This window comes from Pungitius pungitius, chromosome 5 (assembly GCF_949316345.1).
Source record: "Pungitius pungitius chromosome 5, fPunPun2.1, whole genome shotgun sequence".
Taxonomy (NCBI): domain Eukaryota; kingdom Metazoa; phylum Chordata; class Actinopteri; order Perciformes; family Gasterosteidae; genus Pungitius; species Pungitius pungitius.
This window is the reverse complement of record NC_084904.1, coordinates 1,790,479-1,805,496: the sequence shown is the minus strand read 5'-3', so window position 1 is coordinate 1,805,496 and position 15,018 is coordinate 1,790,479. Positions and strand designations below refer to the sequence as shown.

The window sequence follows — 15,018 nt, the reverse complement described above, 5'->3', positions numbered from 1 at the left end:
AGCTCGTCCAAAAAAATGAGCAGAACGGGGGGGCAGAAGAGTGACGAGTAGAAGTGAGTGCGTTGCGTTGTCTGTCAGCCCCACGAAATGAGAAGGCTGCCTCAGTAGCGCCGCCCTCGATGGAAGACATGAAGGAAAATAATGTTCACATCACAACGCCAAAAAGGCCGGTTTCATTGTAGCTGCAAGGTCGGAACGGCCCAATGTGTGACTGTCAGGGTTCAAGCACGTCTCTTTGGAAATATGCGCTTTATTTGCAAAAATACGAGCGGTGAAACAACACCAGTGAGATGGGGGGGGGGGGGGGGGGTCAGCCTTCCACTGCGGAGCGGCGCTCGAGCAGCCGCGTCAGGCCACCAACCGCTGGAGCGTCCTGCTGAGTCCCCACAAACTGACACGAGTTTAACGTGGCTGCAGAGACGGGGGGGATGGGGGGGGGGGGGGGGGGGGGGAGGGGGGTTTAGAAACTAAAATTAGAGTTTCATCATCACGTAGCTGAAAAAGCACACACCTACACCTAAAACATGGAGTCATTGAGTGCATTTGTGCAGCTCAAAAGGAACTCGATGAACGTCGGTCAGGAGCAGAGAGAGACCCGGTCAGTGAAGGGCTGCTGCTCCGGATTGTCCCCTCCCTGTTGTTTATGGAAAAAGGACTGCGAGAAGCCAAAGGCTGAAGCACACGGAACCAGAAGGAAATCATCTTTTGGCACTGGTGGTGCTCATTTGCTCCCGAGCTCTCCGTTAATGGCGAGTTAAAAAAAAACGTTGAACCCGAGGGACCTCGCTGGTCGTTCCCCGCATCGTGTTAGTTGCACGCTGGCCTTTTTTTCGTTCATCCACAGTGTGGAAACAAGCCAGGCCAGTGACGCCACCAAGGGTCAGCGCTGACCCGACGGAGCCCCGCCCTTTCAATTAACAGCGCGTCGCGACGCTTGACCTCCAGGGACGGAGAAGGAGAGGCCCCTCACCCACGGGTCTTAAGCAAAGTTTGCCAATATTCATTATTCAAATGGACACACTCCAGGTTCAATGTCACACACTTTTGTCAACAAAGTTTTCAATTAAAGCGCCATTAAGTGTGTGGGTGAACTGGAACAGATGATCAAGCTGAACTGTGATGAATAACACGCAGAAGTCAAACAGTCATTAGCCGTCATCAACGCATTAGGAGGGTGAGGGAGGGACGGGAGAGAGACACAGAGAGGGAGCCACATCCGCACCATTAATCGTGATTAATAAAGATTTAATGAATATACTAAGTGTGTGGGCTGGTCTTTACTGTGATGGATCGCTAGGCGAGTGACAGTTTTAAGGTGAGAGAGATATTAGATTGACACCTGACAAGAAATCACTTTTTTTTTTTGTCATGTGGAACAATTTGAATGTTGTAGAAACCCTCAGACACACGTGCACGCACTGAAAACTCGTCTTTCTTTGCCTATCACCCTTGGACAAAAATGCATTACTTTCCCCCATGGATAGTGATTTCCAGGGATTGGAAATTGTTGGCTTCGGAATTAGAATTAGTGTGTGTGTGTGTGTGTGTGTGTGTGAGACACAGAGATGGTGAATAATTTATTTGCTTTTCGGCTTTTGGCTTTTTTAGTAGAAGCCTTGATCAAGCCTTATTTTTATTATTCATGTAGCTCACGTTTTATGGTACTACAAAGAGCCTCAACAATCAGACAGTTTTAGACCTAAATGAATCTGTTTGTTTAAAACCTGAGATGGTAGAAGTGACGTTGAGCTTCTCTGGTGATGGAAAGCACAGGAGTAATAATAATAATGCCATTATGGTCATGTGTTCGGGCCCTCAAGAGCAGAACAGCTAAAAGTCACTTTCCTTTCAAAGGGTTTGAAACCTTTTCAAATGAAATGTCCCACTCTCAGGGTTTGATTTATTATTCCAACACAGTACAATAATCTAAATGTAAGTCAGCTAAAGTAAAGAAAGGGGCTCTCTAAGGGGAGAGCTTCTCCTTTTGCACCGGGCAAATGTGATGAATTAAAAAACTTTCAATGCAAAGCTCTACTCGGGATAGTTATCTGAAAAGGCTTTGTTATTCATGACACTAAAATTAAATGGTGTAGTTAAACTGCTGACTCAACCCCAGGGGTAAATTGTGTCCTTAGCTGTAGTCTGTGGGTAGATTGTTTTCTCTGTGTAGTCATAAAACTCACCACATGTAAAAGTAAACCTCAAACCGAGCTGACCAGATTTATTTAAGATTCATGTAAAAAGAGACGTTAAATTAGTGTAATTATGGAGGCAATCAGAGAGGCTTTTTTCTAAGAACATTACATTAACTGTATTGGCAGCTTTTGACTGGTAAAGTAGCAAAGTGGTGATTCAAAATTGCCTTTAATCTGTGAGAGCTAACAGCAGGTGTTGGGCCCCTCCTCTGCTGGGACTAAAATATAAGATTTTTATGGGCAAAGCAGCTTTAACCGTTTCAATTGTGCCATTTTGGTTTTTCCTCTATCATAAACATTTCGGCACCACGATTCATAAAATGTCACTTCAAGGTTCGCAATAGCTCGATGTAGAATAAACCTGAGCCATCAGAAAGTTCCAGTCTCTCACAGCGTAGTAAAATACCATCTCCCAGGTGAGGATGAACACAACACACACCGTTAGCTTTATTAGCAATAGCATGTTCCTGATATCATACTAACCAATACCGCTGACGTTATCGTGTACTTTCATTGAATTTCTCCTTCATCTACACAGAAGATTGGAATTCTGCGGTCCTGACCATCCTCACGTACAAAGAGGCATCTCATCTATCTTTGCAATCCAAATGTGAAACGTAATCGTATTCAATATGTGCAATAAAATGTCTGGCCTGCAGCTTATCTGTCCTGGACTGCCGCACCCTCGAGATGTCCATCTGCCGTGGATTAGATCTTCTATTTTAACTGCTCACATCAATGCCTTTAGACGCTCACGGACAGAAATAACGCATGCCTGGGAGAGAGGGCTTATTCCCCCCCCCCACACAATCTGGCCCCTTCAGCAGCACTTCAAAACAACTTGTCAGTAGCTGTCAGTTTATATTAGCGAACTGCTCCTTTACGCCACTGTTTTTTGACTCTGGTAAATCTGCAGGTTTCTGTCCACTGCAAATACACCTAGATCCACACACACACACACACACACACACACACACACACACACACACACACACACACACACACACACACACACACACACAGGTTGAAAACGATGAGGTTGTAGCTGTCCGTCTTATTTCTACAGACATTTCCGTTCTCTCTTTCTGCCAGAAGTGTCAAAGCAAATAAGTTGTTTTTTCATGTCTCTTAATACCTCCAGGGACCCGCAGGCAGTAAACACTGCTCAAGTGTGCAGAATGCACTTACTGGTTCTTTTATTGCAAGTAAGTACAAAGTAGGCAGTTCTCTGAGGTTGTAGATTTACTCTGAAATGAACACATTCACTGACTTTTGGGATCTTTAGTTATCTGGGATTATAACCATCTCACGTTTTGTGTTGTCTTTATGGTATTTCATTTTCTCGTGAGTATAATTTCTTTTAATCAAGATTTATTTACATAAGATATTTCATTGGGGTCGCAACAAAAAAAGACACTAAAGTAAATGGTTGATTATTGAACAACTATTCAAAACCCTTAGCGTCTCTAACTTGTTGGAATATTCATAAACAGTTTATTCTATTATTCAACATTTCAAGCAATGACTTGAAAACTAATTGTTATGTGTTGACAATGCTGTACTGCATCGACTTGATTCCCGCTGAGAGCTTGTAAAATGCATTTTGTGTTGTTGCTCTGGAGTTTAATGCATGGAGAATACTTGCTATATGAGGGAACACATGATGGCAACGTCACCATATTTGAGAATTGTAAAATATGATATTATGAAACCCACAGAGCAACGGAATCGAAAACCTTACACATGGAATATGTTCCTATACAACAAAGACTGAACAACCTGGGAACGTAGTCAATATTATTTCGAAATCAGTGGTAAATATTGAAAAAGAAATGCCCGACAGAGCACAGTGATACGGGGAGCTATGGGATCTTCACGCTGAGTTTAGCATGTGACACACGTACCGAAGGGTCAGGCAGGCTGAGCAGCTGTTTTGTAAATGGTCCGTTTAAGTCTAATGTGTTTTGTCCCGGCTTTGGCCCTCTCTCCTCCCTGTGACACGTGTCACTTCTTTCGCGTGAATGGGATCCAAGAAAAAGACACTGCAGACTGGGCCATTTGAAGAAAAAAAAAACGTACTAACACCCACAGTGTCCTAGACTGGGGAAAGGTGCCGTCTCAACGATACGGGTCTTGCTGCAGGCGGATATTGCGCTCGACTGAAAATGTAACGGCCCCCATATTTGTTGCTGCTATCAAAGTCAAAGAAATGCTCTGTTCCTCACACACGACATAGGAACCGTGCAGAAACAGATGTATTCCAACGCTGGATGAGTGTGTTTGAGGTGATTACGTTCAAAAGCACAGGTGGGTGTTCAAGTTGATGCAAGATAAAAAAAAAAAAGATCATCCAAGTCAGCACATTGTTGTTGTGTTTTGAACAAATTGACGGCTGTAATCATCAATTTGCCAGACATGTCAGGACCAGGCTACTGCGGATAATCAAGCCGTCCCTCTGTGTTACCACGGCACGGACGGATACAACCTCCTCCTGCTACTTAATCAATCTGCATAGTACTGAATGTCGGGATGAAAAGTTAAAAAAAGTAAAAAAAAAAAAATCACAGCGTGGAAAAACAAAACAATTACACCTCTGTGATTATTTATTTCTCCTGATGATTTGTGTGTCTGTTTTTGTGGGAGCCCTGGGAAGCAGCGAGAGTAAACGGCTTGAAACCGCCTTCCCGAGAGTGTGACAGTGGCCCGGAAATAATGGAAGGGAATTGGAAACATGGCCTGTCAATTAATTGCTTGTTTATTTTAATAACAGCCACGTTAGGGAAGAGAGTGACGCTCCGCCGGCTGTGGAGCCATAACCTGGCAGGCCCAGTCATCCGAACACCCTTTAGAGTTCACGCATTTACACCCAACGACTAAAGCCCCACACCACACACAACACATAAAACAACACAAAAATAAGTTACGAGGGCACGACGACGGCCTCGGATATTTGACGACGTCATGCTTGATGACGAGTAAAGGCAAGCAGAGTATGTGTTGGCATGCAAGCAGTCAGCAGAACCTGCAATCTGAGGATATACAAACAATCCACCAAGGACCACAACACAACAGCAGCTGAACAGATGCACGAGTGACCTTTGTGTGGCGTCTGCCAGGCTTACTTATAGCCAAACGAGTCAATTCATTCTGTTCATTTCCCTGGTCCACGACATACATTGATTCAGCAGAACCCCCAATGTGTGCCCCATTCTGGTGTCGTTTGGATCAATACAAACTAACACACATCTAAGAAGAATATATGAATGCAGATTTTTTTTTTTTACATAACTTTTCTCAAAAGCAAGGGACATTTCGTCAAAAAAACAGAAGCCAACGTGACTGAACGACACGAAACGGAAATGGCGGCTCCTCTGATGTGTGAGGAACGTTGCTCACTGGGGCTCTTACCTCTGGGAGAAAATGTCCCTGTAGGGGCTGCCGTGCTGCATGGCGATCCCGTACCCGCGGTCCGGTGCATTGCTGCTGACCGTGTAGAACAAGCAGTCCTCGTCGTTGTTGGCGACGTACTCCAGCACCGCTGCGTCCCACACGAAGCCAAATCGCCCGTACTTCACCTGAAAGGAAAGGGAGAGGAGAACCTGCATTTAGAGGCGGTTTAGAGGTTTAATTGAAACAGGTCCCCCAAACAACACTTGCAGGTTGACGTTTTGTGTCCTGTTAACAGAGCAGGGTTTTGTATTATCTGCCGTCGCTGCATTCACCCTGTGACACAACAACAGTGTATCGAGCCGTCCTTGAATGACGTCGTCACACGTGTGTGTGAGAGGTGTGTGACGGCTTCATAATTGCGTTTCATCTTCAGTTCATCACTGTTTGCAGCAACCCCCCCCCCTCGAGACCGTCGGGACGTGGTGTCACTGGTTTGTTGGCTCATCCTTTCTTGCCCACCACGTGTACATGGCTTGGATTGGCTTTACACTTCTGTGTGCATGGCCTCGCAGGGAGATGTTTGTGGTTGTGAAGCGTGTGCTTGCAGCTTGAGAGGAATGTGGGGGTCAAAGGGTCAAAGCGACTCGATGAGAGGATGACGTGTTACGGAAGTGAAGGTGCCTGTTGCTCCTCCGTAACATTCGATTGTCATTTTCACACCAAAAAATAAAAAGCTGAGAATTAACAACGTGGCGCTATTCACATCCTGACACCTTTTCTGACAATTGACCAATAGATGCTCACAAACACACACACACACACACACACACACACACACACACACACACAGTTCTTCATACCAAACATTTTATGGGATTTGGTATGGCATTAACTTTAGTGGAGCTTCATGAACATTTCAAACCCTCTGTCTTCGCTGTGTGTGTGTGTGTGTCACCTTGGCCTATGTGTGATGACTAATGTCTGGGAACCCGACAAGACCCTCTGATTGGGTAATTTCACAGTCCCTGGTCTTCTGAAGTGTGTGACTGTGTGCATATAATAATTCACTGCAGGTCATCAGATTGACTCCTTCTGCTCTTTACAACCTTAAAAAGGTGTGGAGAGTGATTTATTCTCTCAAATAATTTGATGGGTTTTCACCTTTGCTTTTGAACTGGATAGATTGTGGGCTTTGTGGATGACAGCTTTTTACAGCTCACCATTGTGTAATAAGGACTTCTCTGTATTTGAGTGTGTAGGCGTGCTGTGTGTGTGTGTGTGTGTGTGTGGTGACCTCAGAAGTCTCATTAAAATGACCCTTTGATATTCAAATGGTAAATGCTGAATGTATAGATTCCCACAATGGATCAAAAAGTGTACACACCACGTATTTACTTTTTTTGGGGGGGGGGGGGGGGGGCAAAAGCTATTCCACTAAGTTCCAGTCTATGTCAGAGACCAAAGATGCTTCAACTTGTAAAACTCTTAATATTTGTTGAGTTTGCCTCAATAAAAATGTCCGCTTTTATCTCAATTCAGAATAATGATTCTTTTTTCTTCTGTGTTTGTAAAATCAAATAGATGGAAACATACCCTTTAAAGCAGTCCTAAAAAAAACAGATGAAATAAAATAAATAATAAAAGTTGTTAAAAAGTCCCTGTATTATAAAAGGCCTGTCAGTCAAGTTAACAGTGATAATAATTTCCAATCCTGTCCTTTGAAATTTGATGTTAAGGTGACACTTGAGCTTAGCTCTAGATCCCTGAAAGCCTTTAAGGGAACAAAACGATGACAGGACACCATAAAAAGCTCGTATGGCTCTAAAAGCCTGAATGTGTTGATGCCTTTCAGAGGCAAGGACGGAGTGCGATTAATGTGTTTACACTGATTCATGAGCCATTTTAGAGGAAACTGAATAGGGAAAGAAAATAATTGCGACTTGAATTATTTATTATTCACTCTTCATCAATCTTTATATAAAAAGCGAGATCACATTAAGAACCAAAAAAAACATTAGTTTATATAATGCAATGCAAGAGACAGAAAGAGTGGAGAAATTATTATGAAATTATAACTAACACAAAGGACAAAATAATGGGAAATAAAGGGCTGAGTACGCAGGTGCTCCTGTAAAAATGTCTTATATTTTCACTGAAATAACTTTAGAAATAAATTAGAATGAACAAAAGAGATTTAAACATCTTCACTAGTATCTGATGGGGGATCAGTTTGTACCAGTCTTTACATCACAATGGGACTTCTTCAAGCGTCCAGTTAACTTAGAGTCGATGAATAAATTATTACAGCAATGAAAAAATCTCAAAAAAACCCGAATGCAAAGGATGCTGGAGCTTGTGAGAGGAACTGGTCTTGCCTGCAGCTGTGTTTCATGAACGGAGGCTACTGACCTGTAAACAGGGAGCTCTTGATTTCCTCCACATGCAAAGCATCACTTTAATATCAGCTAATTAATTACCAGAAAGTATTTAGTTGTATTTACAGGCGTTTAAGCTGATATTCAGAGCTTCTGGCTACTGCTTTTTAGCATACGTTGGTGCATGCGCTCTCTGCGTCGCCACAGAAGCATTTCAACTCCTGGAACCCCCCCGGGAACTCGCCACTAGGGCTGTTTGATACGAGCCGCGCGCTCAGCAACCCCCACGCCGAGAGCCGTCGAGGGGGGAAATATAAAAGCTCCCCATCTTGTATATGGAACCTTTAACAACACCACGCCTTCCAACTGTGTGACACCCATAGCTCATCTCCCTGAGGCCTGAAGCGTGCCCAAGTCCAAATGATGAAAAGCAAAGAGGGAGGGTTGACACTTTAACTCTAACTGGCATTTGTCGCAGTCGGAAATGTAAGGTCACCGGCAAACAAGATGGATGAGCTCTCCGGTCTGTTAAGGACTTCTAAGGATTATCTGGCCGAGGCAGCTTTATATGCGGCACAGGCTGCATTTACATTTATAGTGTAGCCTGGCAATGGGCTCCAAATGACGGTGGAAGTATCCACGTTAAACTCTTTAAAGGGCTCCTTGAACACCCGGCGATTGAGTCTCTGTGTTTCCACTCCCACTACTCAGAAGAAGCCATTGAAACACAAAGGATGAACATGCGATGCGTCTCGCCAGGCTTCTGCTGAGGATGGAATAAGTGTTCAAACTTTGTTTCCTAACTGGAGCCATGTGGAAGACATTCGATTGGCCTCAGTTCAAATCATATAACTTAACGAAAGGTGCAAGATGTCACAACAACTGTTCAAATGCTGATGGATAACATGAATCTTGTCCAATGTGCGATTCAAGGTCTATTTTACTTGACATTTCCAGTTAACACATTAGCACAGTGCACATACTGAATCAGGGGTCTTGGGCTCGGAAGCCTGTGTTTTGGAGAAGGAGGAACGGATTCCAGAATACGGACAGAGATCAACGACAGACCACCATTATCTTGGATTATAATCTGATTTCATCTGTGTTAAACAACGTTCCTCTTCATATTTAACTATATAACATGCTGCATACGCTTTATATTACCCACAATAACATCATCACTTATTACAGTTATTTTAGAGGCAGAACTGAAAACACTTAATCTGTATTTCCTTATATACAACTTAAGGAGGCTCATACAATATGTTATTGTTACGCTGTGTAATTTACACTACATTGCAAAAAAGTTACACTGTGATAGAAACTATACACAGTTCAGTTTAGTTTGCTTAAGGTCAAGCCACAAAACAACATACTTGAACATTTTTGTCTCAGCCAAACTGATGGATTTTCAAACAAATGTCTCTTTTGTCTTGCTAAATAGATGGCTGTTGCATCAGTTGCCATGATCAAATCTAAAAATGTCTGCTATTTGTCAGCAGGAGAAGGGGGGGGGGGTCTGATAATAGAACAGAACAGCTTGTTGTTGCCTCCAACAAAGGCCTCAATCAACCAACCCAAAAATAGAATCCTCATGGACACCCCCCATCTACGTCCGTTTTGCATTTCAAAAAGCTCATTTTAAATAAATGCATTCAGTTTAAGCTGCTTGTAAGAGTCTGTGCTGTGACATCAGGATACCATGTACTTGCAGCAACACGTCGCTCCCTAACTCAACACTAACGGCCACATCGCCAACACCACGCGTCCCTCGTGTGACCCACACAGCACGCACATGAACACACTTTTACTTCTGTCCTGCGTCCAGTGTTGTGACTCCAGTTGTGCCGGGGTAATTATCGGAAGCTATTTTCCTCGGGAAAACGCCGACAGACACTTTGGCAACAATCGTAATCCGACACAATCCCATCGGAACACCGACCCAAAGCAAACGAACACGCCGTCAAACAGCCACCAATGAATCCTAATCACTGCATTGGACCTTGTTTTTCCCCCTCGTGAATGTGACATAGAGGACACGCTAACACCCATAATCACTCAAATAAAGTCGTACAAGCGTCACTCACATTCTTTTTTAATTCCCAGTCCTCCTCAGATGGGAGGAGAGATGCTGTATCACTGTTTGCGTTGATCAGTGTTTTTATTTTGCAAAGCAAAGGGGCCGAAAAACAGTGAATAGGAAATTGTCGAAACAAAACTAATTAGTCATTTTATAGTATTTATAATTAGTAGTTATAGTAGTTACAATATTCTTGTAAAACACAGAACGTCTTTTGAAAGAAATGTTAACATAATCTGTAATAACTACAACTGCAACTTTGTAGTAGTGGAAATGTATTTCCCTCCCCAAAAATACTTAAGGTAGTAGCTTTGGGAAATGAGCTTATCAGTGCAATTATAAAGCACAAAAATCAAGCAAAGGAAATATACGATCCACATTTCATTTGGAGCCACAAATTATTTAAATTTTAGATAATGAAGTACGGGGGAAGTTAAACAAAATGTGAACTGTGCGATTCAATTTAAATTTAACTAAAGATCTGAAATGCTATTTCAGATAAGTTTGACTTCTCCAGTTTTGACAGTGAGACATGATGTGTCTGATCCGAGTACATGAGCTACTAGAAAGACCACCAAAAGGTTTACAAAAATAAGAGTATTTTCTTATGCTTCACATTTATTTATTTTTTTAAATGTCACCAAGTCTGCAATCTTTCACTGACTTTAATCATCAGGTCATTAGCCATGAACGCCGTGTTTCGGTTACTTTGCATCGTTGAAACACAACGATAAACAGAAAACTCCAGATCAACAGCGCTGTTCACAAAGTCTGAATTTACCAAGAGAAAAACTTTCTGAAAAAAATAGGTGCCCCCCCCCCCCCCCCCTCCTCCTCGGTCAGCCAGATGAATGCACGCATGGACATAACAGGTGGAGGGGGAGCTGAAAGAAAACCACACATACGTACGACTCACACGTTCAGATGTACAAGCCTCTCCGGGCGTTATTTTCAAATTGTTTGAGCTCAGTGAGCGTCTAGGCCGGTTCCGGGGGGGGGGGGGGGGGCCTTCTGTCTCATCCACGGTTCAAACAGTTTGGCTTCAGAGTCTAGCGATGCTCAGACTTCAAAACGACTAAAACCACTCCAGGGTTCAGTCCAACTCAGACTCCCCCCCCCTCCCTCCCTCCCTCCCTCAGAGGGGTCTGTTAAAGGGCGCCCAACATGCAGAATGAGTAGTCGATTCTTCATCTTGCTTAAATTTTAAGTTTAAATTATAAATATAAGTTTAAATATTTTTAAAAAGCATCGTTTTTTTTTCTTCTCATCCATAAATAACTAATTTAGATTACAAACACTCTTAAAATGTCTCATAACACATTGCCCCAGAGTGTGAAGTCAGTTTTCTAAATGTTCAGTGTTTAGCCTTTAAGCAATGGATGTGAAATGTTTCAGCGCGTTGTTCTGTCGGGAATACGCTGATGAAGAGGCTGCAGACTAAAAACTTTGTATTAGGACTCACAGCCATAATAAAGAACATTTCTGTGTTCATGCATTATTTTGTTGTTGCGCTTTATGTAGCCCACGAGGATTTGTGGTTACAGCATATCATTTTCCCCCCCCAAAGGCAAAAAGTCCATCTTAATCCCCATTTTTAATCTGCCCGTGAAGTCATCAGTTTTAAAAAGAAATACATCTGCTTTGAGATCACATGACCCAGATGCCTAAAACATAAACGTCAGCAGATTGATGTTTGTGCACAGACAGTCGAGTATGTTTAACTGTCCCCCAGCGGCATATAGGCCCTGCACAATCTGCACCCATGCTTACTTGCATCACTGTCCTTTGACTTAAGATGTTTTGATTTAGAGAAGTCCGAGTGGTTGATGTGGGACAAAAGCAAGAGCGCAGAGACAAGCTCGACTGTACCCTCGGCGTCCTCCCCACTCAGCCACAAGCTGTCTCTCCTTCTTGTTCGGTCCCCTCCCTGCCCGTTCACACCGTCTTTCTTTTGACTTGCATCACACGGGTCCCTTCAGATCGGGGCTCATTTGAAAAATCTGCAGGCGTTTCGCGTTGAGAGGCCGCTCCTCAGCCAGATATTTCCCCCCCCCACCCCCACCCCCCCGGCCTGCACCGGAAGGCTTCTTAAAGATACGTTGATGTCTGAGTCAAGATAAGATTAGGTGCAGGCGAATCAATCAGGCCACAGGAGACGGAGGCGGCACCTCCTCGTCCATGCAAATGAAGACCGGTCATCTCAGGACAGTGGTTCTTAAAAAAGGAATCGTTGCGATACCCCTGGATTCAATAAGGCGCACGGCATCAAATGAAATGAACGGAAACATCACATGAAATATCAGCCAATTATCAAGAGGATCGAGTTCATGCACACATGAAATATTTACTTAAACTCTGTTTCATGCTCTTGTAGAACAGAGGACACGTTTTTGAATTGGGAAATAGTGAATGCACTATTAACTATGAACCAGTATTCCATCGACTTACACTTTCGTTGTCCGGTTTGTAGCTCAGTGCAGAACTATCCTCTCCCATACCAAGTCAAATCGTCTCTCAACGATCACTGATCAATCACAACCCTCTTCGGAGAAGGAGAACACACAAAGACGCCCGATGGCTAAATCTCAGCCGATGAACGCATGGCAAGCAGGTGGCATCAATCCCTCACGAGGCGTTCTGTCCGACTGTTTGCTCTAGTGGCAACAGTTGCCTCCGTCCCCTGGGACGCAACATGACAACTTCTTCACTCCCTCTTTGTTTTCTCTGTCGTTTAATTACCCTCAGCTGTCATTAGCCGTCTTTGTTTCTCCAGGAAGGAGGAGCGAAAAAAGGAGAAATTAATCGCTTATTGCCGCGCTGTATGCAAATCTTTGCTCAGACCCCGTTAAGCCGATGAGAGATGCGATAGTGGAAGAGAGAAGTAATTGGAGACAGATGTTGGCAAGACGGATCATCCGGGACGGATCACTGAGCCAAGACTAAGATGCCACCCTTAATAGGATCTGGCAGAAAAATGATTATTTCTCTGTGTTTCCTTTTCATCTTCCCTTTGTTCAACTGTACTTTTCATAATGAAGTCTTCCGTTACATTTGCTTGCCTCTGAAAAGTGTGACATTCTGTTTTTTTTTTTTTTCTCGATGTGGTCGCATGTACTTGTTTCCTAAATCGGTTTGCCTTGCACACAGAGGCGATGGCTCGGGGTGCAAGACACCAGCGGAGGGCTCATACGCTGCCTGCTGCTCCCTTGTTAAGCAACAAAGCAGCCACAGGGGGGGGGGGGGGGGGGGGGGGGGGAGTCACACATCCCCAATAAATACAAGCAAAACTGTTGATCTACCAATTATATGAATTTGTATATATGTAAGCAACAAAGTGAATTGACCATAAAACAAGGAGCTGGGCACTGAAAACGTAATGAGGTATAAATATTCTTTGTCTCTTAGATGAGGGCATCTGCTTTAAAATACTTTCTGAATACAAACACGGAAAGTCGCAAAAATCACAGATTTAATTGAGATCTGCAAGACGTTTGAAAATAAATTCTAACCAAGAACCAATTGAAAAAGGTTTGTCTTTACTTTGCAAACAACTTCACGATGCAGCTTTCGTCCATGTTAAGCTGTATTTCGCACAGAGCACATATGCATTATTACGATAAAAAGCTACCTTCAAAACATGGAAGTCATGAGAGCGTTCACAATCACTAGATAGCACCTCTATTTGCATATTTTGCAACTTGCGGAAATGACATCACTTAGTATGTAGTAGTTTTTGCTCTTAAAGGGAGCAATACACCCTAAGCCAGGGGTGTCAAACCAGTGGTCCACCGGGGGGGTCCAGTAAAAATGACAGAACAACGTAAATTGCATTTCTATAAAAGTTGCTGCTATTCCTAAAGGCTCCACTGGGTGTCGCACTCCTGAGTGAGTGAGCGCATGCGTTCCTCCTCCAGGCAGCATCGCCCGCTCGGAAAATGCCGGCGCGCTATCCCCATCGACCGCACCCCCCCCCCCCCCCCCCCCCCCTCGACTGGTACAGCCCGCGTGACATCAAAGTGGACCTGTGGCCCCTTACCCGAAATGAGTTTGACACCCCTGCCCTAAACTATATGCAAAGGATCTGTTTTATATGGTTTTACCCAGACACAATGCCCGCCTGTCTGTTCCTCCATCCATCCATCCTCCCATCCATCATCCGTCCGTTCCCTGTTCCATTCCATCCATCCGTCCGTCAGTCTGTCGGTCTTTAATCCACTTCTGCTGATCAGTTCCTCCTCCAATTGAAGTGAGCCTTTTGTGCCCCTCCACTCAATTGAGTTTTGTGGACGCACTAAAGGAGTGAACCGTGTCTACCACCTTGCTCCTCTGAATGTGGAGGATCAGTGACTGACGTCAAGGTCGTTCCAGATTACTGAGCTCCACAGCAAGTCAAGGCGAGTGAGACCAGACACCCTTGGGAGGAGATCTGCTTTGTGACCGTCTTAACTGCGACTGTCAACCACTTCAACAGTCTATGCACTCGACTTAAACCCTTTCTCTCCTTAAGGGAACATGGGTCATCGATGATTGTCGACACTTACATTTTGCAATTAAACCCTTGTGAGAAAGACCAGCTTAGATAAATGAAATCATCCACTAGAACCAACTGCTTGATCCTGATTTGGAAGGCACGTTTCACACGGATGAATCATGGTCTTGTGACTAAACAAGAGTCTGCGTTGATCACAAGAGTATTACAGATAACTGCAGACACGTCAGCGTGAATGCGGTTAACCCCCAGCAGCCCTAGATTCAAGGCAGGGACCCGGATGTCTTCTACCATTTAACATCTCTGCTTCCAAAGCAGTTTTGCTAATGAATAGGCTTGACTAAATGCAGGTCCCATAGTTTGACCCACTACTAAGAAGCTGCCAGCCCTGCTTGATTAAGTTCATTAGCAGTGGTTTCAGTGGTAAGTGTGTGTGCCAAATGATACGTTGTCAAAGGCCTTGCACACACACCCCAGGAATAATTGCTA

General features: G+C 43.9%; 1 protein-coding gene across 3 annotated transcripts in view; it reads right to left on the bottom strand.

Moving 5' to 3' along the window:
* grid2 (glutamate receptor, ionotropic, delta 2) overlaps positions 1 to 15,018 on the bottom strand; it is a 301,762-nt gene that overhangs the window by 15,642 nt on the left and 271,102 nt on the right. For all 3 annotated transcript variants that reach the window (XR_009956209.1, XM_037481965.2, XM_037481966.2), the window contains exon 14: positions 5,604 to 5,770. Coding sequence is in view for 2 of the 3 variants with exons in the window: in XM_037481965.2 (XP_037337862.2) it covers positions 5,604 to 5,770 (167 nt within the window). In the remaining variant the exon portion in view is untranslated. The remainder of the gene's footprint in view (positions 1 to 5,603; positions 5,771 to 15,018) is intronic.